This window comes from Stenella coeruleoalba (genome assembly GCF_951394435.1).
Source record: "Stenella coeruleoalba genome assembly, chromosome: 2".
NCBI classification, from domain to species: Eukaryota; Metazoa; Chordata; class Mammalia; order Artiodactyla; family Delphinidae; genus Stenella; species Stenella coeruleoalba.
In genome coordinates this window covers 165,004,565-165,026,405 of record NC_137147.1, presented here as the reverse complement: position 1 = coordinate 165,026,405, position 21,841 = coordinate 165,004,565, and the positions used below count along the sequence as shown (strand labels likewise).

At 40.1% G+C, this 21,841-nt stretch overlaps 1 protein-coding gene across 18 annotated transcripts in view; it reads right to left on the bottom strand.

Annotated features, from left to right (window-relative positions):
• Positions 1–21,841, bottom strand: part of PARD3 (par-3 family cell polarity regulator) — a 637,508-nt gene that overhangs the window by 229,784 nt on the left and 385,883 nt on the right. For 4 of the 18 annotated variants that reach the window (XM_079913062.1, XM_079913075.1, XM_079913064.1 and 1 more), the window contains 4 exons: positions 13,378–13,537; positions 6,622–6,811; positions 1,852–2,003; positions 746–790 (listed from right to left, as the gene is read on the bottom strand). In XM_079913062.1, coding sequence (XP_079769188.1) covers positions 746–790; positions 1,852–2,003; positions 6,622–6,811; positions 13,378–13,537 — 547 coding nt within the window. Of the gene's footprint in view, positions 1–745; positions 791–1,851; positions 2,004–6,621; positions 6,812–11,313; positions 11,704–13,377; positions 13,538–21,841 lie in introns of those variants that run through there. The other 14 variants (XM_079913063.1, XM_079913065.1, XM_079913067.1 and 11 more) reach the window with 8 other exon arrangements.

Genomic DNA, 21,841 nt, shown 5'->3' with positions numbered 1-21,841 from the left:
GCCTAGAGCCTGTGCTCCTCAACAAGAGAAGCCACCACAATGAGAAGCCCACGCACCGCAACCAAGAGTATCCCCCACTCGCTACAACTAGAGAAAGCCCGCACGCAGCAATGAAAACCCAACACAGCCAAAAAATAAATAAATTAAAACAAAAAACAAAAACAAACCTTCAAGCAGGTTCACAAAGATAAGGACGCAATATATAGTCTAATTCAATGTTAGGTAACTACAAACTAATGCTTGCATCAGAAAAAGATCTAAGCTTTTCTGAGTGACTAATGAGAGCAATACTAGACACTGTCCTTCAGTGAAAATATTTATATTTGTGCCATTATCCGTCAAACGAAAATCACCACTTTGAGAATCATGTTTTGGATGTTAACCTAAGCATCAGATAGATGACTCTGAAACAAAGAATCCACCCTAAGAGATCACGTTTTCAGGATTTTGACTTTTTTTATAAATTGTGACAAAACATTCCTACACAAATATAATTAAGAAGATCTAGGTTGTTTTAGTGTCTCTGAAGCACTAAATTATATTTCCATTTAGTATGTACTACAGTGATAAATTTCTTCTCACAGAAAATTTTCCTTTTCTTGTACCGTTTGATTTCCTACTATGAAAACATCCGTGCCAGCCTGGAATATTTATGTTTACGTGCTATGTGATTGGCAGCTCTACAATTATGATAAGCTCCTTGGACCACAGTTTCTATGGCAACAGTCTAAGTGTCCATTCTTACCTGCTTTCTGGTCATCCACTGTATTGAGTTTAGTCTCGTCAGCTACTGTTAAAAGGTAAATGTATAATGGTTAGCCCAGTTAGTCCCACAGCCCAACATGCTTCAACCATTCCCAGATCTTTTCAGTTAGGTGATAATTCTTAGGTAATATTTCATGCAAAATATATGAAATATCAAGCAAACATTCATAATCAAAAAAAAAGGGGAAAAAAGCAGTGTCTCCATGCAATGCCAGTCATCTCATTTCACAGACACGTGTGTTATTGATATGTTAGCATATCACAATTAGCGAGGCAAGGAATCGCCCGATTGTTCTTTTCTGCATGGGATAAATGAATGTTTTTAGTCTCGAAGTACAAACAGCCACCAGAGAACAGCATAAATACGTTCTAGTTGATTAACGAAGGTTTTTCTAATCATTCAATTGGTGTATGGATATAATTAATTAATTTGTTGTTTGTTTGTTTTGGTTTTTGGTGGATTTGGATTTAAAAAGAGACACTACCTGATTGGTGCTTGATTGAACAACTAGGATTATTTTCCTCCTCTCATTTGCTTCCAAATACTTTCTACAATAAATATGCTCTCAAATTATGACTCCACTTAAAGGCCTTAATTATCAACACATAAGAGTTTCTATCAAATAAACCTTAAAGGACAGCAATGGAAGGAAAATATGAGGAAGTAACCAAACTCTAGACATGGATTGAGATAATGGTTTCTCTCCAAAACTGCTTCTTCTGGTTCGAGCGTCCCCACAACCAACCAAGTCATATTCCAATGAAATTGGTTTTCAGCAGCCAAAGTGTTAAAACATTTCATTTTTTTCAAGTAAAGATACATGAATAGAGCATGATAGGCACATGTGTTTGTTTCTTTTCTCATCAGAAAACATATATATTAACATATTGCACATGATGTAAACATGCCACTTAGAAGTACGGTTATCTCAAACTTGGAGAAAAACTAATTTTTGCCAAATTGCCTCATTTCGCATTTATTTTCTCTATGGCTCACAGTAAACAGACATGTGTTTGGGACCATTGATTTTCATCTGAAAGCATCTAAAGCGAATTTAGATAGAGGTTCATGGAGATCGTACTCACTACCTAAATCCATGCTTTTCGATTTTCGCGTTTTAACGAAATCCAATTGACTGGCATCTGAAAATTGCTTTGTGCGTTTTTCTGACATACTCTGACGTCCAAATCCCTCTCGTTGAAAAGCAAGAACTGGATCGACGTCTGGACTCAAAGAGCTGGTGTGAAGAGAAAGAGAAACATAAAAACATTTACTGAAAATAAGAGACGTGACGCTCAGGAAAGTTCATCTACACCTGTGTGTATGAATGTGTGTATATGGATATTCCTCAGAAATATTTAAACTAAATAGCACAAATATAGTCCATCAAAAGAACTGTGGTTGTGTAGGAGGTGACAGGAAAATACGACATTAATTTACATTTAGAGCAATTCCTTCTCCATGTGAGGAAGACTGAATCTTTGAGAAAAACTTTCATATATTAATACAAATACTGGCAGCAAATTAGTGACTATATGAATTGCAACTGAATAGAAGTTTTGAGAAGGGTACGTTCTGCAGACTTGTGGTTGACAAGGGGGAGGGGAATGGGGGAGGGATGGATTGGGAGTTTGGGATTAGCAGATGCAAACTATTATATACAAAATGGATAAACAACAAGGTCCTACTGTATCGCACAGGGAACTCTATTCAATACCCTGTGATAAACCATAATGGAAACGAATATGAAAAAGAATGTATATAGGCATAACTGAATCACTTTGCTGTACAGCAGAAATTAACACAACATTGTAAATCAACTATACTTCAGTAAAATGAATTTTGTTAAAAAAAGGATATGTTCTGGTCATCTTATATATCCTTTATCTTGTGTTTCAGAAAAAAAACCAAAACACCTTTATGGCATGTAGTTTTATGAGGATGTAGCTTCTCTGCAATACTTAAATCAACTGAGAAGAAATCAACTCAACAAATCACGATTAGAACCTACTCTGATGAAAGTGTGGTGCCGGGTACCAAAGTCAAAGTAATAAATAAGAAAAGATCTCTATTCCCTAAGAAGAATACCAAACCAGGAGCACACAGAAGACTCTGTGGATGCTCGGATGGGAGACTGACTGGTATTCCAGGGAGTCAGGAAAAGCATGACTAAGTCTGGATGGCATTTGGTTTGTGTGACACCAACACAGTGGCTCCCGCAGAGACGATGAAACACAGGGCAGATCAGTGGTAACAGGATACAGTATCCAGTGTCTTCACAATGGAAGTGGCAGGGGAATCGGTCCTATTTGTAAAATCCCACTAACACTTTCAGAAGCACCACCAGGTGTTGTGAGCCCAGCCCCACAATGACGTGGTTCTTCTCTGTGCTGAGCACGGTGAGTAAACAGAGAGCTCTCCTATATCAGTGTGGAGCCACCTTGCCTATGTGGCCACAGGTAGGAGAACATCCCTCCGCAGCTCACTGGACATGCTAGAATGTGGTGGTCTCTCCACTACGTCCGCTTCCACTATACACGCCCTCCTTAGGCTTCTGCTGGAAACCAGCTTCTCTAACCCTGTATTGGTCCTATGGGAATGACCATGCATATTGATAAAAGGGTAGTGATCTGGTTTGGATACGTATCAGAAATTTAGCTGCAATTCACTGTGCATGAAATGACAGATGGCATTAGGGAAAGGCTAAACCAAAAACTGCGACAAGGAAGACATGAAGGCAGTGCTTCACCATCAGGTGATGTGGCCTGAACGCTTTGAGTCCCTGTGTCTTCATTGGCTCCATGAAGAAAAGAGTGGCCCCAACCCCTGGCCGGGCCACTGAGAGAATTCAAGGACACAGGGGAAAGCCCTCAGTAAACTGCAGACCACCATGCAAAATAAATTATTATTAGCCAACAAAGACTTGCTATCTCAAATTTTCAAAGTTATGAAAATTATAACGGAAACAGGGTATTTAAAAACCAAGCGCCAACCGAAACCTCAAAAAGGAAATGAACGATCCTTCTCCATCTTTTCCACCAAGTACAGAGCAGGGCCCGGGGAGGAGGCAACGTAGGTGCCTGGGACTCAGAATTCAAGGGAGCTCTGATCTCAGGGTCCTGTGAGTTCAGGGGCCACACCTGAGAGTGAGAAGCTCCTTACGTTTGCTCCCCTGGGCACCTAGCTTGCTTAACCCTTGTTCTGGCCCAGGGACTGGGAGCTCAGCCCAAAGCAAAAACGATTTTTTTATGTAAAACACTATGTTATATCCTAATCAATGTTATTTTGTTTGCATCCTACACTACATCTTTTCATTTTTAACATATCATATCTCATCTGTAAAGCCCAGAATAAATCTGACGTTCCAGGAAGCAGCAGGGTCATGTGCACCTTGAAGGCTTAGGTGTCCCTTCTCGTACTACTCTGCTTAGACCCTATGTATGTATGTATGTATGTACATGTGTGTGCAGAGCTCCAGCATATATGATGCATATAAGTGTAGACTGCTTTTACATATTTCTTAAATATATATGTGTGTGTATATTATGCTTATATAGTAGTGTCCACGTACTACTATGCTTATAATTTCCAGGACACATACACCCCAATTCGAAAACACAGTCCTAGAAGTGAAAAATTAAAACCTATATGGTGAGAACAATCTTGCAACAATAAACACTAAATATGATATTTGAACTAAGAGTAATTCTTTCTGTTTGTGTGTTCATTATGGCCGCGCCACGCGGCATACGGGATCTTAGTTCCCCGACCAGGGATCGCACCCGCGTCCCCTGCAGTGGAAGCTCGGAGTCTGAACCACGGGACCGCCGGGGAAGTCCAAGAGTAATTCTTTTAGATACTGAAAGTTGATCTCTCCGACTATGCTGCACATGCTCGTCAACCCTCTTCTGTATCGTGTGAATTACACGAAAACCTGAATTCCAAACTAGGTGTCAAATGTGTGAACAGAGTGAATCTGCAATACAGTTTTAATAAAAATTATTGGGTAAAGGTTTTTCAAAGAAGTACAAATTTTTGTTCCTGAAAGCCACATATTGGCGTATTTTTTAAACTAATTTTATATCCTCCGAAATTATGTTGTCACTAAGATGAGAATTTGCTGTTTTACCTTCTTCACCTTAAAAACGTTGTTATGTTCCCTAAATCAGTTCATGGATTGAAAACAAGTATATTCTATCAGTTAAGAAATGCAAACTTTAGCCATTTGACATATTCAGCCTTCCACAATCGTGCAGCGAACTGTACACATACACAACTGAAAACGGCAAATGAGTTTTTGAGTGAATAAGCATCTTAAAATAACTAAATATTCTTAAACCATAACATAATTAATTCTTCCCATTAAACTAATTTCAGACACAAGAAACAATACGCTAGCATACTTAGCAAGTTAGTCTGCAGGACTGACAGCTGATTCTTTAAAGAATGTAACCATACCCTGACCCCCCCCCCCCAAAAGTTATTAAAATTCCAGTTATTAATCCTGCCTTATTGCCCTTTTGTTTTCATAACATTTTCATCAAGGATTAGGGAGATATTGTCAGGCTGGAAAAGCTTACATTTTCTGCTGTGATTCAGAACAGCTGCCATTCTTGTTTGGATAACCCTTCATTCATATTCTTTTCCAGCCCCTGCACATTCCCCACAGCAAAATCATACAAGTCCTCACTGTTTTATGAATCCCCTTAGGGAAATTAATGCCACACTCCAGCCCTGCTCGTTGTTTATTGACTTTCACCAATACAGCATTTCTTAAGGCCTCAAACATCTATTCCTATGGCTGCCTTCAAAATTCCTCATCACGGTGGAGACTCAAAAGGTTTTTGTCCCTTCGATGAATACTGCAAATATCTAATCCTTACTTTCTCTGTCATTGCTTTCACTTTCAGAAAGAGATATAAACTGCAGCGGTAAATGCTACAGCGTCTGATTCAGGTGGGTTTTTACTTTGTATGGTAGTTCCCCCTCTACGTTGAACCAAAAAACTCGTTCAAAGGTAAGCTGTTATCACGCGGGCTTGAGTGTAGCTCAATGCCACAACACTGAAATATCATTTTGCTGATGGATTCTTAAAAGACCCCAGAGAAAGGGCAAGAAGAAGATTCTGGTATAATGCTTCACATGGTTGTGTTCATTATCACTACAGCCTTCCAAGGTCATCCCTAGGAGGGACCTTCCTTTCGCTTATTGATGTATATAATTACTAGGCAAATGAGGACACTCATCCACATTTATCTGCCACACGCTGGTTCAATAATATCAAATGCTTTCTTATATTTTTAGAGATACAGGAGAAAAAATAGCATTAGACTGCCCCTGAAGTCATAATGTTAGAAGTAAGTACAAAGACTAGTAGAGTTATAGCGCTCTAAAAAGAAAATCTGAAAAAGCTTCTTCCCACTCCCAGAACGTAACAACTACTAATTTGGCCAAAGTCGTCGAATTGTTACAAACTCTCAGTCACCGGAGGGATTTGCTTAGAATTTATTTATGGAATAGGAAAACAATTCGTCAAATTAACACAGATCTAAAATAAAAGTTTCACTTGTGAAACTTAACTTCAATGAGTAGGGTTTGGGGGTGAGTGGTAGTTTTCTCGTTGGTTTGGCTGAACTCTTAACGATAGCCCTGGAAAGGCTAACACAGTTGGGCAGGTTTATGAGGCTGGGGGGAATCTTTTGTTTGAGGAGTGACAACTACGAGTATTAAATCATTATTATTAAATCAGAACACCGCTATAAAAGACACTGATTCACTGTGCTCGGTGACAGACCGTGTAACCCTAAAATCAAGTGTGACTGCAATTAACCGATGTTTCCCAACAGTGCTCTTACCACTCTGCTGACTCACTGATGCCGGCCTTGGCCCACGCGCCAGTGTCCGTTGTCACAAATCCTACATCATCGTGGGAGCTGGAAGATGACTGGTCAGAGAGATGTGGGGGGAGTACTGGCAGCCTGTCATCCTCGATAATGACAGTGTCATCTTGGGGCATATTCACCGTGGGGGACAGCTGGTATTTACCTGTCCAGTGGAAAAAAACAAAGAGAAATTCTAGACATCCATCTAAGGGTTATGTATATGAATGTTAACACTTTGCTACATTAGAAAAAGTCTAAATTTCCAAAATCTGCTCAACCTGGTAGAAAAATAGAATTAAGTAAACTTATTTTTCATAAATGAATGTCAAAGGGAGACCTCCGGTCTATTCCCTCCTCTTGACACGACAGCTATGGTGCTCTGGGTGCGGTATTCAGTGTCTCTGGTATTAAGTTTCCTAAGGCCAGAGATGATCTCCAGAATGATTTCTAATGTGAAAATGCCACGTAGACTTGAAGTCGTTTATAGTCCTTTGAAAAATTTTACCAGGAAATTTGGAAGGAAGCCCTGCAGACTTACATCAATCATTCACTCATTCACTAGCTGGGCACCTACCACCATCTCTGCCTCTCAATGCCTCACACCTCAGAGAAGGAGACAGATAAAGTAGTAATTGATTGGTGCTCTGAGTGATGTACCAGAAGTGCCCTGGCACTCACTAGTGCTGGCAATCGCCTGGGTAGCTGAAGGAAGAGGATGCTGGGAGTCTTAAAAAAAAGTCAACATCCGAGATGGGTTTTGAATGATTAATACGATCTCTTCTACTGTAAGAAATGACGACATTGATTTTAGACATCAGCAACAACATCATTAAATGCATGATGGAGGAAAGTGCACAGTGCACTCAGGTGACACTTCAAAGATGAGTGCATGCAGAACCGGGGCCTTGTGGAGAGATGGCAGGAGTGATGTTAAAGAGGAAAGATTAGGATCTCACTGCCCAGAGGTTTTTCAGGCCAAGACAGGGGAGCTTGTAAATTTTGATTTATTCAATTAGGATACAGTGTTCTCGGTAAGAAAAGACCCAGAACTGTCCACATTGATCAGTTTCTTTCAGTAAAATCTGCTCAGGTTCTGGGATCGGCATGATAGGCGTTTATCTTTCCTGGGATAAAATTATAATACAGGGGCCTGAATCCTTAAAGATAAAGCTGAGGTCCAAATGTTGCCATCTTCCTCCCCAAAACACCTATAGTTCTTCTGGCTTCCTCCTCAAACCTTGGGCCATATTTCCTCTGAGCAAGAACTCATGGGCGAAGCTTCGGTTCACATGGATATCTTATGAAAGGCTGTCCTCAGAGAAACATGCATCACGGTGTGGTGTCGCCCTACTGGCCTGTCTCTCCCAACACAGCAAGGAGAACGGACAGTTTCCCTGTCACCTTACAGGAGGATGGAAACACTGTCATCTCAAGTCCAATGTCCACAGCTGTTAAGTCAGCTCTCCTGGTTCCTATGCAAATAAAAAGGATTGTTGCACTTTCCCAATCCTACCACCGTTTCAAACAGGGTGCCCTTGTCCTTTACGAGTAATTGCTTTTAAAAATAGCACAATAGCAATGCGAAGACAGTTCATGAACATTTTCACATCTGTCTTAAGATCTAATTTTTAAACATTCACAAGAATGTGTAAACGATAATTTTCGTTTTAACACCATTTTGGAAACTGGGAGATGGCATATATAGACTTGAAGCATCTTTTAAAATATATATTATTCTAGACATTTCAACAAAGGAGCAAACACTAAGTTGATCTTTTCAGGACAACCCACAAAAGCAAACTTGCTAGAAATTTCAAATGCAATCATTACTTAGCATCAACTACCCTATTACAGAAATAATATATGTTCACTGAAACCTCTACTCAGCAAATTATCATGAAAAATACTCTATTTTGATTTGAAATGCATCCATTTTGACAAACTGTGAAAACTAGCAACTGTTTATAAACGCTCATGATAAAAATGTAAATCAAATTTAATATTTCATTGCTTCCCTTTCCTGAATTCAAATCACTCCTTTATGCCTACTTGAGTTTTAGGATACTAGTACAGAAAGACAGAAATCTGTTCAATAAAATATCATTCATAAATAAGATCGGACATTCCAGTACTATTACCTAAAGAAACATTTCCTTCCCAAAACATACTTTTTTCCCCAAAAAGTGTACAGAATGACAAATCCAAGTTCTCCCTGGTAGCTCACCACTGACAAGGCACATGTCACAGCATTAAATGTCATGTCCTCACAGAGGCACAATTTATTGGAAGAAACTATATTGGTATAATATAGCACATTCGCTTCTAAACACAAAACCAAAACTGTTCATGCAATATATTCTGAGAGACGGTCTACCAAGCAGTATGGAACACAGAATGGTTCTTCATGTGACAGTCCTTTTTTATGTTGTTTTGAGTAGAAATATTGTTCCTTAGGTGATCTAAAAATTCATACCTAAAGAAACTGCGGGAAATGTCCCTATTAACCGTAAGACAAGGATTCAGCTTTTTTTCTTTCCCCTATGATTCTGGAGGCTAATATTTCAAAAGACTTGAGAATATATGTTTTCCATCAATTTTCCACTTCTTAACATACTTGCGACGAACAGTGTTTTGGGATGCAGCTCCAAGAATATATTGGGGGTAATGAACTAAGCTATCAAACTACATATTCTACCAAACTCCCCTTAGAATAACTCTCAATTATGTTTGCAGGTACTTGGCATATCCTAAATGTGAACCCTTTGAAGGGTGACTTCAGAAACCTTTGATCCGGTTTTTGATGAATAAACTCTCCTTTCCTCAACTAGTTAACCAACAAACTAAGATTTAGACTGTAGCCGAGTGAAACAATGAGATGCAGAATGACTGTTTGCTAAACATTTATTCATTGGTACATTTACATAGAAGGCAACACTACGTGAAATGAGAAACCTTTTGCCAGAGATCTGACTCACAATAAAAACAACCTTAATATTCCATTTTTCTACGTTGACTTTCTAACAAGATCAAAGTATTCTGAACAGAATTATTTTTTAAACTCACCAAAATGTATCAATATAAAAACTACTGAGATTACATTAAAAAATGGAGACCACAGATTTCAGTTGTGCTTTAAACGGAAAAATTCTTCAGATAAAAAAGTTGGAAAACATTTAAGGTTCCATGCTCCCAAATGTCAGCTTGTGATGTGTCCTATGAAGTGAACACGCTGGTGACATTAGCTACACCTATTACCTCTGTGGTTATTAGTAGTACCAGTTAAGACAGTCCAGCCATTTGTAAAATATTTTTAAGGCTTTTAAAAGGAAGAAATCCTATGTAGCCTTGCTACAGATTTCTTGTTGATAAATATCCAAAATTACTCCTTGCAAATCCATGGTAGTGGAAAGTCAGCCGATACGGACGACACTTGGAGAACTCTTGCCGTTGGCTGCCACTCTGGCTGACCCCACCAAGAGCTAAGGAGATCGATCAGGTTCCAGTAATGGGGGACTCGTGACTCAGAAAAATATGCATCGTAATTCTGGTTCAGAAACACGGAAGTCTGGGGCTTCAGACCTGTCACTTAACTTCTTCGGGCCAGAATTCCCCTGAACAGACGTTTAGTAGGTTGGAGTACACGATTTGTAAGGTTGTTGCAAAAATAACTTCTTTGATTTTTAAATCACACTGGTTGCCAGAATGGAAGATTCTGTTAAGACTGTCTGAAGCCAGTTGCTTGAAAATGTGGGTACTTAAAAATGGGTGTCAATAAAGGATGAATGTCACTAACACTTATTGTGTGATCCCAGTATTCCTCAGAGATGGCTATTTTTAGAAAGAGGAAAGAGCCAAGAACAAAATAAAACAAAAATCGTCATGGGATCTTGGGACTTAGTTCTTTTATCTGTTAAGTGGGAAAGTGTAGCTGATGACATCTGACATGCTTCCAACTCTAAAATCTCTTCCTTTTTTGGTCTAGTTTTTGGAAGCTTCTCTCCTGGGTTAGGTTCCCATAGAAATGAGTCAGAAAGCCTCAAAGCTCCTTTTGGGTCTAGAGTCCCACAGGAGGAATATGCTACATGAAAATTCACCCTGTCCACATAAAATCAATCACTTCTTAATGTAGTCAGCTGGAATTTCAATACAAAGTTCTATCTGAATCATAGCAGATCACGGAACAGATACCACCACCTCCACTGGTGTCTACACAGGAGATATCCTAAAGGTAGAGAAGACGACTGCTAGCCAGACAAGATCTGAAAATTTTCCATGCACCCAGATACTGTGCCCAGCAGTAAATACTGTTGCTATTGGTTTAGGTTAACTGAAAGTCAATGCTTTAATTTCTTATATTTGGTACCTGGCTTTGGTATCTTGCTGCAAGGTACTATCTTTGCAAGATTTCTAACTTTAAGTGGAAAGTGATGTTACGAACACTGTCTGTTTCTTAGGGCCCATGATGCTGAAATAGGGACTGACAAAGACTGAGGAATTCTCGAATTTGTAAAACTCAAGATAAATCAAATTAAGCATATATATTTCTCAGAGTAAAACTATATGGGATCCCTAGTTTCCCACACAACATGTAAAAAACTATCTTAAGAAAATATCCAAATCGTTCACATCAATTTGGCCTACCAACGAAGAGTAAGGAGTCTGTCACTGCCCCCCACCCCAGCCCAAAAGGCCACGCACAGTACATCACAAAGCACAGAGCTGGACGATTACTGCCCCAGCAGAAGCATCTGGCATTTTCAAGTCCATTACATCTCTAGCAGAGGGAAGGGAAAAAAATGCCAACTCTAGTGCAAACTTAAGAGGACTAACGAGGCCACAGCTAATAAAATCAGAGCAATAGACTGAAGAAAAAGAAAGTATCCTCAACCCATATATACAGCATTTCCAAAGGTCACTAGGTGAATTGGGGAGGGGGGTTTGTTTTTTAGTTTTAGTTTTTCGCCTTCCTCTGAAGCATCAGGGACTGGAGTCAGGACGCAGGTTACAGGAACTGGTGGACCAATGGTCTGATTCAGTATGGCAAGTCCTATGTTCCTATAATAAAGGGGAAATTACAGCGAATCACTTTGTATGCACGCAGATCCAGGGAACACATACACTCTCTCGCTCAAGGGGTCTTGAATTTTCATCAATAAAAAAGTATTTAACTGGTCTCCCTGGTGGCTCAGTGGCTGAGAGTCCGCCTGCCGATGCAGGGGATGCGGGTTCGTGCTCCGGTCCAGGAAGATCCCACGTGCCGCGGAGCGGCTGGGCCCGTGAGCCATGGCCGCTGAGCCTGCGCGTCTGGAGCCTGTGCTCCGCAACGGGAGAGGCCACAGCAGTGAGAGGCCCACGTACCGCAAAAAAAAAAAGAAGTATTTAACGAAGATAAAGTGTCACAGCAAAACCAGGAAAGTAGGGAAAACCCCACCGCGGTGAGGAGAGTGATCATTAATAAGCAAAGGTTAATCTGACAAACTATGTGCAATGCCTGTCACCTGACAGGTGTGCAGTATCTTCCGCGTCCTTCCCCGACTGGCACTATGTCAAGCAGGCCAAAAGAAAACTGTTGGCAAAATTAAACCAGAGAGCTGGCGCGTCTTCATTCTACACGTCACAAACTAAGAAATGAGGAATTTAGCGATTTTTCCAAACAAGAAAGCTGGAAGGATTAGAGGAAGAACAACAGAAAATTCTACCAGTCACGTTCACGTGTTTTTCCTATCGTGCCCGCTAGAAAGTTCTTTGACGGCAGACTGATTCTCACTTGTCTTTGTATCTACAGCAAAAGTATATACACAATGTCTTGCCAACAGCAGGCTTTCCATAAACATCCACTGATGAAGGAAACAAATTCCCGTTCCAGCGAAGCTTCCTAATGGAGACGTGGATTGTATTAAATCTCCATTAAGTGTGCTCAAAATGGAGTTAAATTTAGGTTGTACTTCATATTAGAGGCTTGCGAAACACACCAGCAATGAGTGTTTTATGTCACGTGCTATTTTAATCAAAACAGCTTCTTATGTGTTAAATTTGACAACTCTCACAAGCGAATCCCAAGATGAGCAACTCAGTAAATCAAACCACTCTGGTGGCAAAGCAAGTCTTTATTAACGGGATCTGTTAGCAGAGAGCTGAACGGCTGCAGAGCAAGTGCTAATCACCTCCTTCCTCACTGGGGGCCACGCAGACAGTATGGTGCTGAATGCAGACAAAGGATGTGAAAAACTAGTTTCAGGATTTTCAAATGAAGGCTTTGAAAAAGTCAAGATGCAATTGAAAAAGGGTAACACCTTATTAAGTACAGGCCACAAAATGTGAATATTCACATACATGCATACACATATTTTTCCCCTCCCTCCAAACAGTGCTATTGTAAACATGTAACTTTTGAATCCTTCTTGCCATAAGCCACTAAATGTTGATTTAAAAACAAAACCACAGCTTCACTTATCGTCTCAAACATGCTAAGAATATCTTGATCATTGGAAAACACTTCTGTGTGATCCCCTTCTTTTTTCTCTTTCCCACGTTACAGGATCCAAAACTCACTTAACAAAATCAATGTATTGACTTCCTCTCTTCACATTAACACTTCCTGAATGATTATAATGAAGCTGCTCCTCTTCCCCTTGAAATCATGGGCCTCCTTTATATTAATGTTACATTAATAACCTCTCTGTGAACCAGTAAAAGCATAAAAACAAGACGTGATCAACAGGGTTTTACCTGACTCACCCATTATCCTGCTGAGCGCAGCATTTCTCGTGGGCGATTCATCAAGCCCCTCAAGCCCGCTGTAGAGGGAGTGGGAAATCCTTCGTTCTCTATCATCCAACACCGTTTCAATGGGCAGCTCAGGTCCAGAGGGGCTCCCAGGTGACTTCAGCTGCAGAGAGCGGGGTGGGGGGGCGAGGTAAAGTCAGAACTGGAGGCCCATGACCAGCATGGGGGAATTAGACCCAACTTGCCCAGGGTCTGCATCGAACTGGGTACCAAATGAACTAGAACTTTTCACCCTGTACCAAAATAGTTTGCGATGACAGCTTTGCCTAATGACCAACTTTCTGTGCCACTTTACACTGTGCCTCCCATGAAGCTGTCAGATTTCAACCACTGGAGGAAAAATATGTAGATTAAAGGCTTTTTAATCACACTCACCTTGTTGCTTATTTTTTTTCAGCTTGACAGTACCTGTTGAAGTCAATCTGAGTTATGGTTTAACTCAGAAATCTTTATGCGATGTTGCCCTGCGCTAGACATGCTTTATCATTATCAGAATGGAAGCTGGAATTTAAGTCTACTTTTCACACTTAGAGTGCATAAATACACCTAACAGCACACCTTGGTGTGTGTGGGGGGAGAATGACCACCCGCTCTCTAAGACCTAAAGACCACTTGTCAGTTCGGGTGTCTTCAACAATACACCGAGCCTCAGTTTCTTCTGCTGAAATTAGAAACAATCATCCTATTCTCTCATTGTGTTCTTCAGTATGAGATAGTAACTGAGAGAAAATAAACTACACAGGATATTGACAAAACAGAAGTAAAAAACCCAGTATTCTAATAAGGCAGGCAAAGGTAGCTATTTTGCAAATATACAGAATCTGCTAGATAAGCAAAGAATATAGGTGGATTCCCATCACCAAGAATTAAAATGGTATGTGGCGTTGTTTAAGACAGCTGTGCCTTATAAAGTCATACACTTCATAAACATAATATGAGTGAGAACTCTATACTAGTAAAGCCATGAAACAAGGAGGAACAAAGCACACAAATCCTCCCAGTGTGGGCTCTGAGGTTAACCCCACCAACTAAAATCTTATGATGCTTCGGAGCTGGCCGGCAGCCAGAGACAGGGAGGGCTGGGGGGTGGGGTGGAGGGGCCCGTGTGGAGGCAGGGAGCAGAGCACAGCAAAGTGGAGAGAGGACTGCACATTCCAAACAGAGGAAACCACAACTGTGGCTCCTTCACCTGAACAAATTATTATTTCTGTTAGAAGCTATCATCTGTTTAATATAAATGAGATATTTAATGAAGTTCCGAATTGTAGACTTATCTCGCCCAGTTTGATAAGCACCGGGGAGATTTAATGCACTGAAGGGTCAACACAATTACAATTGGAGGCACGTCAAACTGCGGGAGAATAATAAACTTGCAGCGCTAGTGAATTAGACTCAATAAGGTTTAAATTGTGAAATGAGGATTTATTAGTTTTTTTTTTTTTTAAATTGCAGCTTACAACTGACAGCTTTACTGAAAAGTAAATTAAATATTCCAGGTCTTAGATGTAAAAAAATACAAGAACATTTTCTGAAAGAACATTATTCCTAAATTCCAAGGTACTTTGGAGAAGTAAAAACAAACACAACAAATACCCAATCCCTTTAAAAACAGGCATGTGTGAATTTTTTTAATGAGCACATACATTAGAGACCTGCTATACAAGTCTCAACACACAAGACCTGCATCCTACACAATAATTTATTTAATCATAAGACAGACAACACAACCTCGAGTTTGCTTAACAAATACATTTAATTGAAGCATATAACTGCAATTTTCTAGATGATAAAATCTTTATAAAGCACCTTTATGAGAAATCCCTAAATATCCCAAGAGGCTATTTTAGAATTTTATAAAGTCAAATAAAAATTCTATTTTAAAAATAGCACATGCAGGCTTTCCAGAGAAAAACAATAAGATGCCTGTTCATTAGGAACCTTGTACTTGAACACTTTCATGGGAAAGCTTCTGTACCTCCCCACCTCCCTAACCATGTCTAATTTGCATCTCAAAAGACAGATTTAAATGAAGACATCAATGGCCAAATACATAAATATTTAACAGAAGACACAATGCCTTTTAATTTCTTAAAAAAAAACTGATTGGAGTACAGAGTTTTGTTTTAAATCTTTTGATGATTTTTTTTGTTACAAGCAATTGAGTTTAAGAAAGAGGAATGCATCGCATCATCAGAGTGGGAGCTTAGCCACTCCAAGGAGGGCAGTCCTGGAAGACTGGCCTGGCCTTCCTGCAGTATGGGCTGCTCCCAGGCCCTTCTGATCATCTCCACATATAAAAACCTTATCAAATTAAGCTTAATTCAAAGAAGACACCAAAATAAAAGAACTGCAATTTTCACTTTGTCGTTTTAACTGCAAAAAATGTTCTTCCATCCAACAGAACTCAGTCCCGAGTAGGGACAATTGTGTGGGACGCCCTCAACTCCATCCCTAAGAAAATAGGAAAGTCTTTACACCATTAAAGAAAACTAGGTTGCAGCAAGATAACTCATACTGGGGATCAGCATAAAGTGATCCAGTCTCTTCCCAGAGTAACGTGGAGAGATATGTCACAGGCCGAAGAATATCCTATATTCTGTGACCAGGCCATCGATTTCACTTTGTGGTCACTATCCTCACAAAATAATAAGTTAGGTGAATCATAAAGATTCATGCTGATCAATATTTATCAGAACTTCATTTACAAAGACACAAAAATTGGGAATTACCCCATATCTATAAACAATGTAATGTAGTACGCTCTTAAAAAGATATTCAAAGGACCATATATTGCTTTTACAATCAGAAAATAATAAGTGCTATTCAATAACAAAGAACTGGATATTGTCCAGTGCATATGCTTCATATTACACATTTGCCTACTCTTCCTAGGAAAAGGTAAAATATTGGTTTCTTTTAAAAAACGAATACAATATCTGTGGGGCTTAATAAAATCTCAAGTTGTTATAAGTGTGCAATAGTGGGTCGAATCATGTCTTTCACATAAAGAAAACGTATCCCACCATCTCAACTAGAAACGGTGAAAAGCTCGCATAGATATGGCCCTAGTTTCCCCTCCAGCAAACCTAAACCTGGGTCCCAGTTAGTAAGTGGCAGGATCTCATTATCCGATATTTCAGTCTTTATAAGCTTATTCTTTTCTATCCCCAATTCCTGGCACAGAGCAGGCACTGGGTGAATAATTGGATGAATAAATCCATTTCTGAGTGAATGACTCAGAGTTTCCTTAAATCGGTTTAGAGATCTCAGACGTATAGGCCATGTGCAAGCGGGCCTTTAAAGCTAAGAGCACAGCACAAGGCTGAAAGTAACAGAAGGTTGATCGAGACAATCACACATCGCAGAAAGGACTAACACCCGAAGGACAAGTTAACACAGGACAATGACCAGTAAGACAGGGTCTAGCTTTCTTTGGAGAAGAGTGGCTGGAGTTTCAGGGTTCAGTTCCAGGTTCTGCTTTCATGCAGAACCACAGCTAACGTCCTCCACGTTCCCATGTGGCTGATAGCACTGACCAGAGGATGAAGTAAGCCTAGATGTGACAGACCCAGAACGCGATGGCCTGCCTGACGCTGGGACTCATGGGTTTACTGTCCACCTCTTCCCAACACAGCCAGAGTATCAACTGCTTGAACCCCACACTCACAGGCAATCAGACCCTCTCATGTGCATAAGAGGGATGGACGCCTTGCTTCTAAATTACTCTGCCACTACCTTGGCCTTGCAGCCATTAAGCACCTCATTTGGCTTCTCTGTATTTATTTCTTCATATATAAAATAAAGAGAATCATAAACGATACCTTAGGTCCCTTCCTATTCTAATGTAGCTTTCTAAGAGAATTAAACGTAGAGAGAGAATTCACTTTAAAGTAGTCCTTGGTCAGTTCAGTGAGTTTTGCCAAATTGATAAACCCATGTAATGTACACCCCTCTCTGGATAAAGGGCATTGCCATCACCTCATTAAATTCCTTCCTATTATTTCCCACTCAATCCCAACCCGCCCAAAAGCAACCAATGATATTTTCATCCTAGAATAGTTTTTCCAGTTCTAGATTTTCATATAAATTAAATAATATTAATAATAATATAACATTAATAATAAATAATATAAAAATTAATAATCCCAATCGGTAATCAGTTTGTCCACTACTATAAAAATTCCTGCTGGGATGATTAATGAGAGTTTATTAAATCAATAGGCCAATTTGAGAGAACTGATACTTCAGTGATACTGAGTCTGCTAATCATATATCACTCCACTAATTTAGGTCTATTTTATTTTTCAGTGACGTTTTATAGAATTACGAGTACAGAGATTATCTGTGTTGTTAAATTTATCCCTAAGTATTTTATGATTTTTGATATTTCGGTACATGATATTGATTTTTATTTTACTGTCAAATTGTCTATTCCTAGTACATACAAATAAAATGGATTTTGTACATTGGCCTACTGTCCTATGATCTTGCTAAATTCACTTACTTGTTCTAAAGTAACTGCCTTGTAGATTCCTTAGGATTTTTTACGTAGAAATCATGTTATCTGGAAATAAAAAGTTTTATTTCTTCTTCTTAAAAAAAAAAGTAGTCCTTGGTGACTAAATTCCTCAGCATGGGGGCTAAGAGAAAACTTACCTGGTCTTACTCTCTATTGGTACCAAGGCAGGCTTTATATGAAATCATGTCTAACAAAGATATAATGAAGTGACTGCAAACTAGGTTAAATTGCAGTAATTCCTACAAATACTAATTTCCTTGGAACATTTAGAATTATCATAATTCTCCTACACAAGTGACTTTCAATACCCATTTCCCAAAGTTCTCCTTCAAAGTCCTCAACAAATTCGTCCTTTGCAATGATACCAATGTTTCTGCCTCTTGCTTTATGTATTCTTTCCAATGGAAGAGATGCCAAAAAAGTTCATCCATCCTTCAGGAGCACAAAACAAAGGAAAGCCATTTCTTTTCTCTCTCTTTTTTAAAGAAATAATTACTGCTTATGGAATGTTTTTAAATAAGTAAGAGCATCAGAGCTAAGGAAAGTGAAGGAAATCCAGAATCACTGCTAAAATATTAATTCTGTTACCTTGCCTTGTTAGAACTTCAGTGTCTAACAGTAACCAAGTTAATTTTTTTCTTCTAAAAAGGCTCGACTCTCTGGGATTATTTCCCTCATCATTCAGTCCATGTTTAGGTGTCAGCCTTGGGTTGGACCCCAGCGATGGAGAGATGAACAAGGTCCCAGCCATCTCAGAATTTGCAGTTCCCACCAAAGAAAACCAGAGAGGAACCATGATGGTGTGACAGCTGCTGCCTGAAGGTGAGTACCCAGGGCTACGGAAAGGCTCTGGAGAGAGGATACTGAAATCTAAAGGCTGACTTTGCTAGAACAAGGAGCAGAACTGACTCACGTGGAAAATCCAGAGGTGAAAGGCAGCATCAGACATCTGAGAAATTTCAGGTCGTGTAAGGGACAGGCTGGTGGACACAGGGGCTGGTTTGTGCACGTCCTAGTGGCCACATGATGGAGACTGGCACCCATCCTGGAAAGGAAGGAAAGCTCCCGAAGAGATTTCGGCCGGAAGTGACACGGTCAGTTTGTTTTGTGGGAAGATGTGCCTTACTGCCATGTAGACAAAATGGGTTGAGAGAGAAGTCCTTCAGGGAGCTGCAGCAGAGAGCCCGGTGAGAGGATGGGGTAAGGGCAGGGGGATGGAGAGGAGTGAGGGAGGAGAGAGATTCCAGAGGAGGAGGCAACAGAGACAGGAAAGGCATTTGAGAGGTCAGAGCCACCCCAGATTTCCAGCTTCTACAAGTAAAGAAACAGTGGAGCTATCTCGGGGGGAAGGAGGACAAGATAGATGAAGAACTGAGGGAGGAATGGATTTTGGTGGAAAAAGCATAGGTGCCTGAGAGACATACCAGTGGACATCTCCATGGGTGGCTGGACAGAGGAATCTGGAACTAGAGTAGAGTCCTGAGCTGAAAACAGGACCACGGGATTCATCATAAGGAAAGTGGTACCTGAAGACCAAGGAATGAAGGTCTCCCAGGGAGCATGTGAGGAAGAAGACACAGCCCAGAGAACGCCTTGAGGAATACTAACCAAAAAAGGAACAGGCAGAAGAGAGCAAGCTTAAAGGAGACAGAGGGCCAGAGAGAAGCAGGAGAAAAACGGAGAGAGCTGGCAGGAAAGGATTCAAGAACGAGGCAGTGTTCACAGACTCCTGAGAAGTCAAGTGGAAGGGACTGAGAAGCATCTTCTAGAACATGTCTCAAATGTGCTGTATGGGGACAAAGACCAGGGAAGTGCAAGGGAAGATGGTATTTCGTGCCAAGAGTTGCCAATTTTGAAGAAAACATACTAAGATAACAGACAGTACTTCCCACATATAGAAGAGGGCAAGGGAAGAGGTGACAAAGCACAAAAGATGTTCTTCTGCGAATTTTCATCTTCTCTAGCTTGAAAATAAGTATGCAAACCCTTGATTTAAAGATGAGTTAGTAAAATATAATTCTGTGATATTGTCAAAGGCCGGACCACACGGCTGACAGATGGACCCAGGAGGACAGAACTCATTATTCTGGCCTGAGGTTCATCCGTGACAAGACACCCTATGCTTATATCAATATTTACGGTAATATAACTTACATGTACCCTTCCAGTAATTCAGGGAGATGTTTCTGCAAAGGTAGTATATAAGTACAACGGCAGCAAAGTCATGTCTTAAGACTTATGGGAAGCTGAAATGAGCTCTTCTGTCTTCACAGAATCCTTCAGTTAAACCCTGTCAGTACAAAAGGCACCCTATGCTTATATCAATATTTACGGTAACATAACTTACACGTACCCTCCCAGTAATTCAGGGAGATGTTTCTGCAAAGGTAATATATAAGTACAACGGCAGCAAAGTCATGTCTTAAGACTTATGGGAAGCTGAAATGAGCTCTTCTGTCTTCACAGAATCCTTCAGTTAAACCCTGTCAGTACAAAAGGCTTTTCGCTGGTATTACAAAGAGAGCACAGCACTCGTGATAAGATTTTTTTTGACATAATTGCTTTATAAGCTTACTCTATCCTAAGAAATAGTAATAACCAGCAATGTATGAAAATGATACCGTAAAGAATATTGAATATTAAAGTCTATTACTGCCTACCGCCTCTGTTCCCTTACTTAAATCATTTTCATTCACATAAATTCATACGCAGAAGTGAATGAGACAGAGATACTGCAGTGGGATTCCAATTCTGTGTGTTTTATAGGGCAACAGGGGATCAAATCAGTGCTTTTATCAAAACGTTTTCAGGTTGGTATAGGTTTGTTTGGGGAACCACCTGAGCCAGACAAAAACACGTCTGGATTCAGGATGCTGCCCTTCAGTCCGTTTCTTACATTTTAAGTCCCCCTACAACATTTCAATGTTTCTCTCTAAAGGAAAACTTTGAGAAATTTTAGTTTGTTTTTAAAGAGACTAAGAATATGATCTATGGTCCAGGAGAACGTCCAGAGAGGGAACTCCATCTGTCTGTATTCACCACCTTATCCCCAGGATCTAACTTATTTTCTGAATGTAGTAGATGCTCAATGAACATCTGTCACACGAATACAGTCTTAGGGTATATGAAATTATTCCATTTTTGAAAAAGACCTAATAAAGAACACTGTGTCTTGGGAACTTACTGTGGAGAATTTTTCACATAGCTCTTTGGAGGACCTACATTAAAAACATCAGTTGGGCTTCCCTGGTGGTGCAGTGGTTGAGAATCCGCCTGCCAATGCAGGGGACACGGGTTCGAGCCCTGGTCTGGGAAGATCCCACATACCGCGGAGCAGCTAAGCCCGTGTGCCACAACTACTGAGCCTGTGCGTCTGGAGCCTGTGCTCCGCAACGGGAGAGGCTGCGACAATGAGAGGCCCGCAATCCGCGATGAAGAGTGGCCCCCGCTCACCGCAACTAGAGAAAGCCCTCGCACAGAAACGAAGACCCAACACAGCCAAATAAATAAATAAATAAAATTTATAAAAAAACAAAAAACATCAGTTAATGATTTGGAAACCAATAAAAATTATCATTCAAGAAAGCCAATCCCATAGCCTACCCTGAGGGATTAGCATTTATATTTATAATAAGAAAGTAAATGTTTTACTTCCCACAGTTTTCCACTCTGAGGTTTTTAGTTAAGGTGACACTGTTCTCTTGTTGTTGTGGAAACTAATTTGTTAATTAGCATTAAGCCACTCTCCATTTGGAAAAATAAAAACAAGTGTAAAAATAAGTCTACGGTCAGTAAACTTTCAAAAATTGGTCACCTCTCCACCGACTACCCACTGAGCACAAGGGTATGTGGCAAAATCCTATTGTATTAAAGGATCAGATGAGCCGT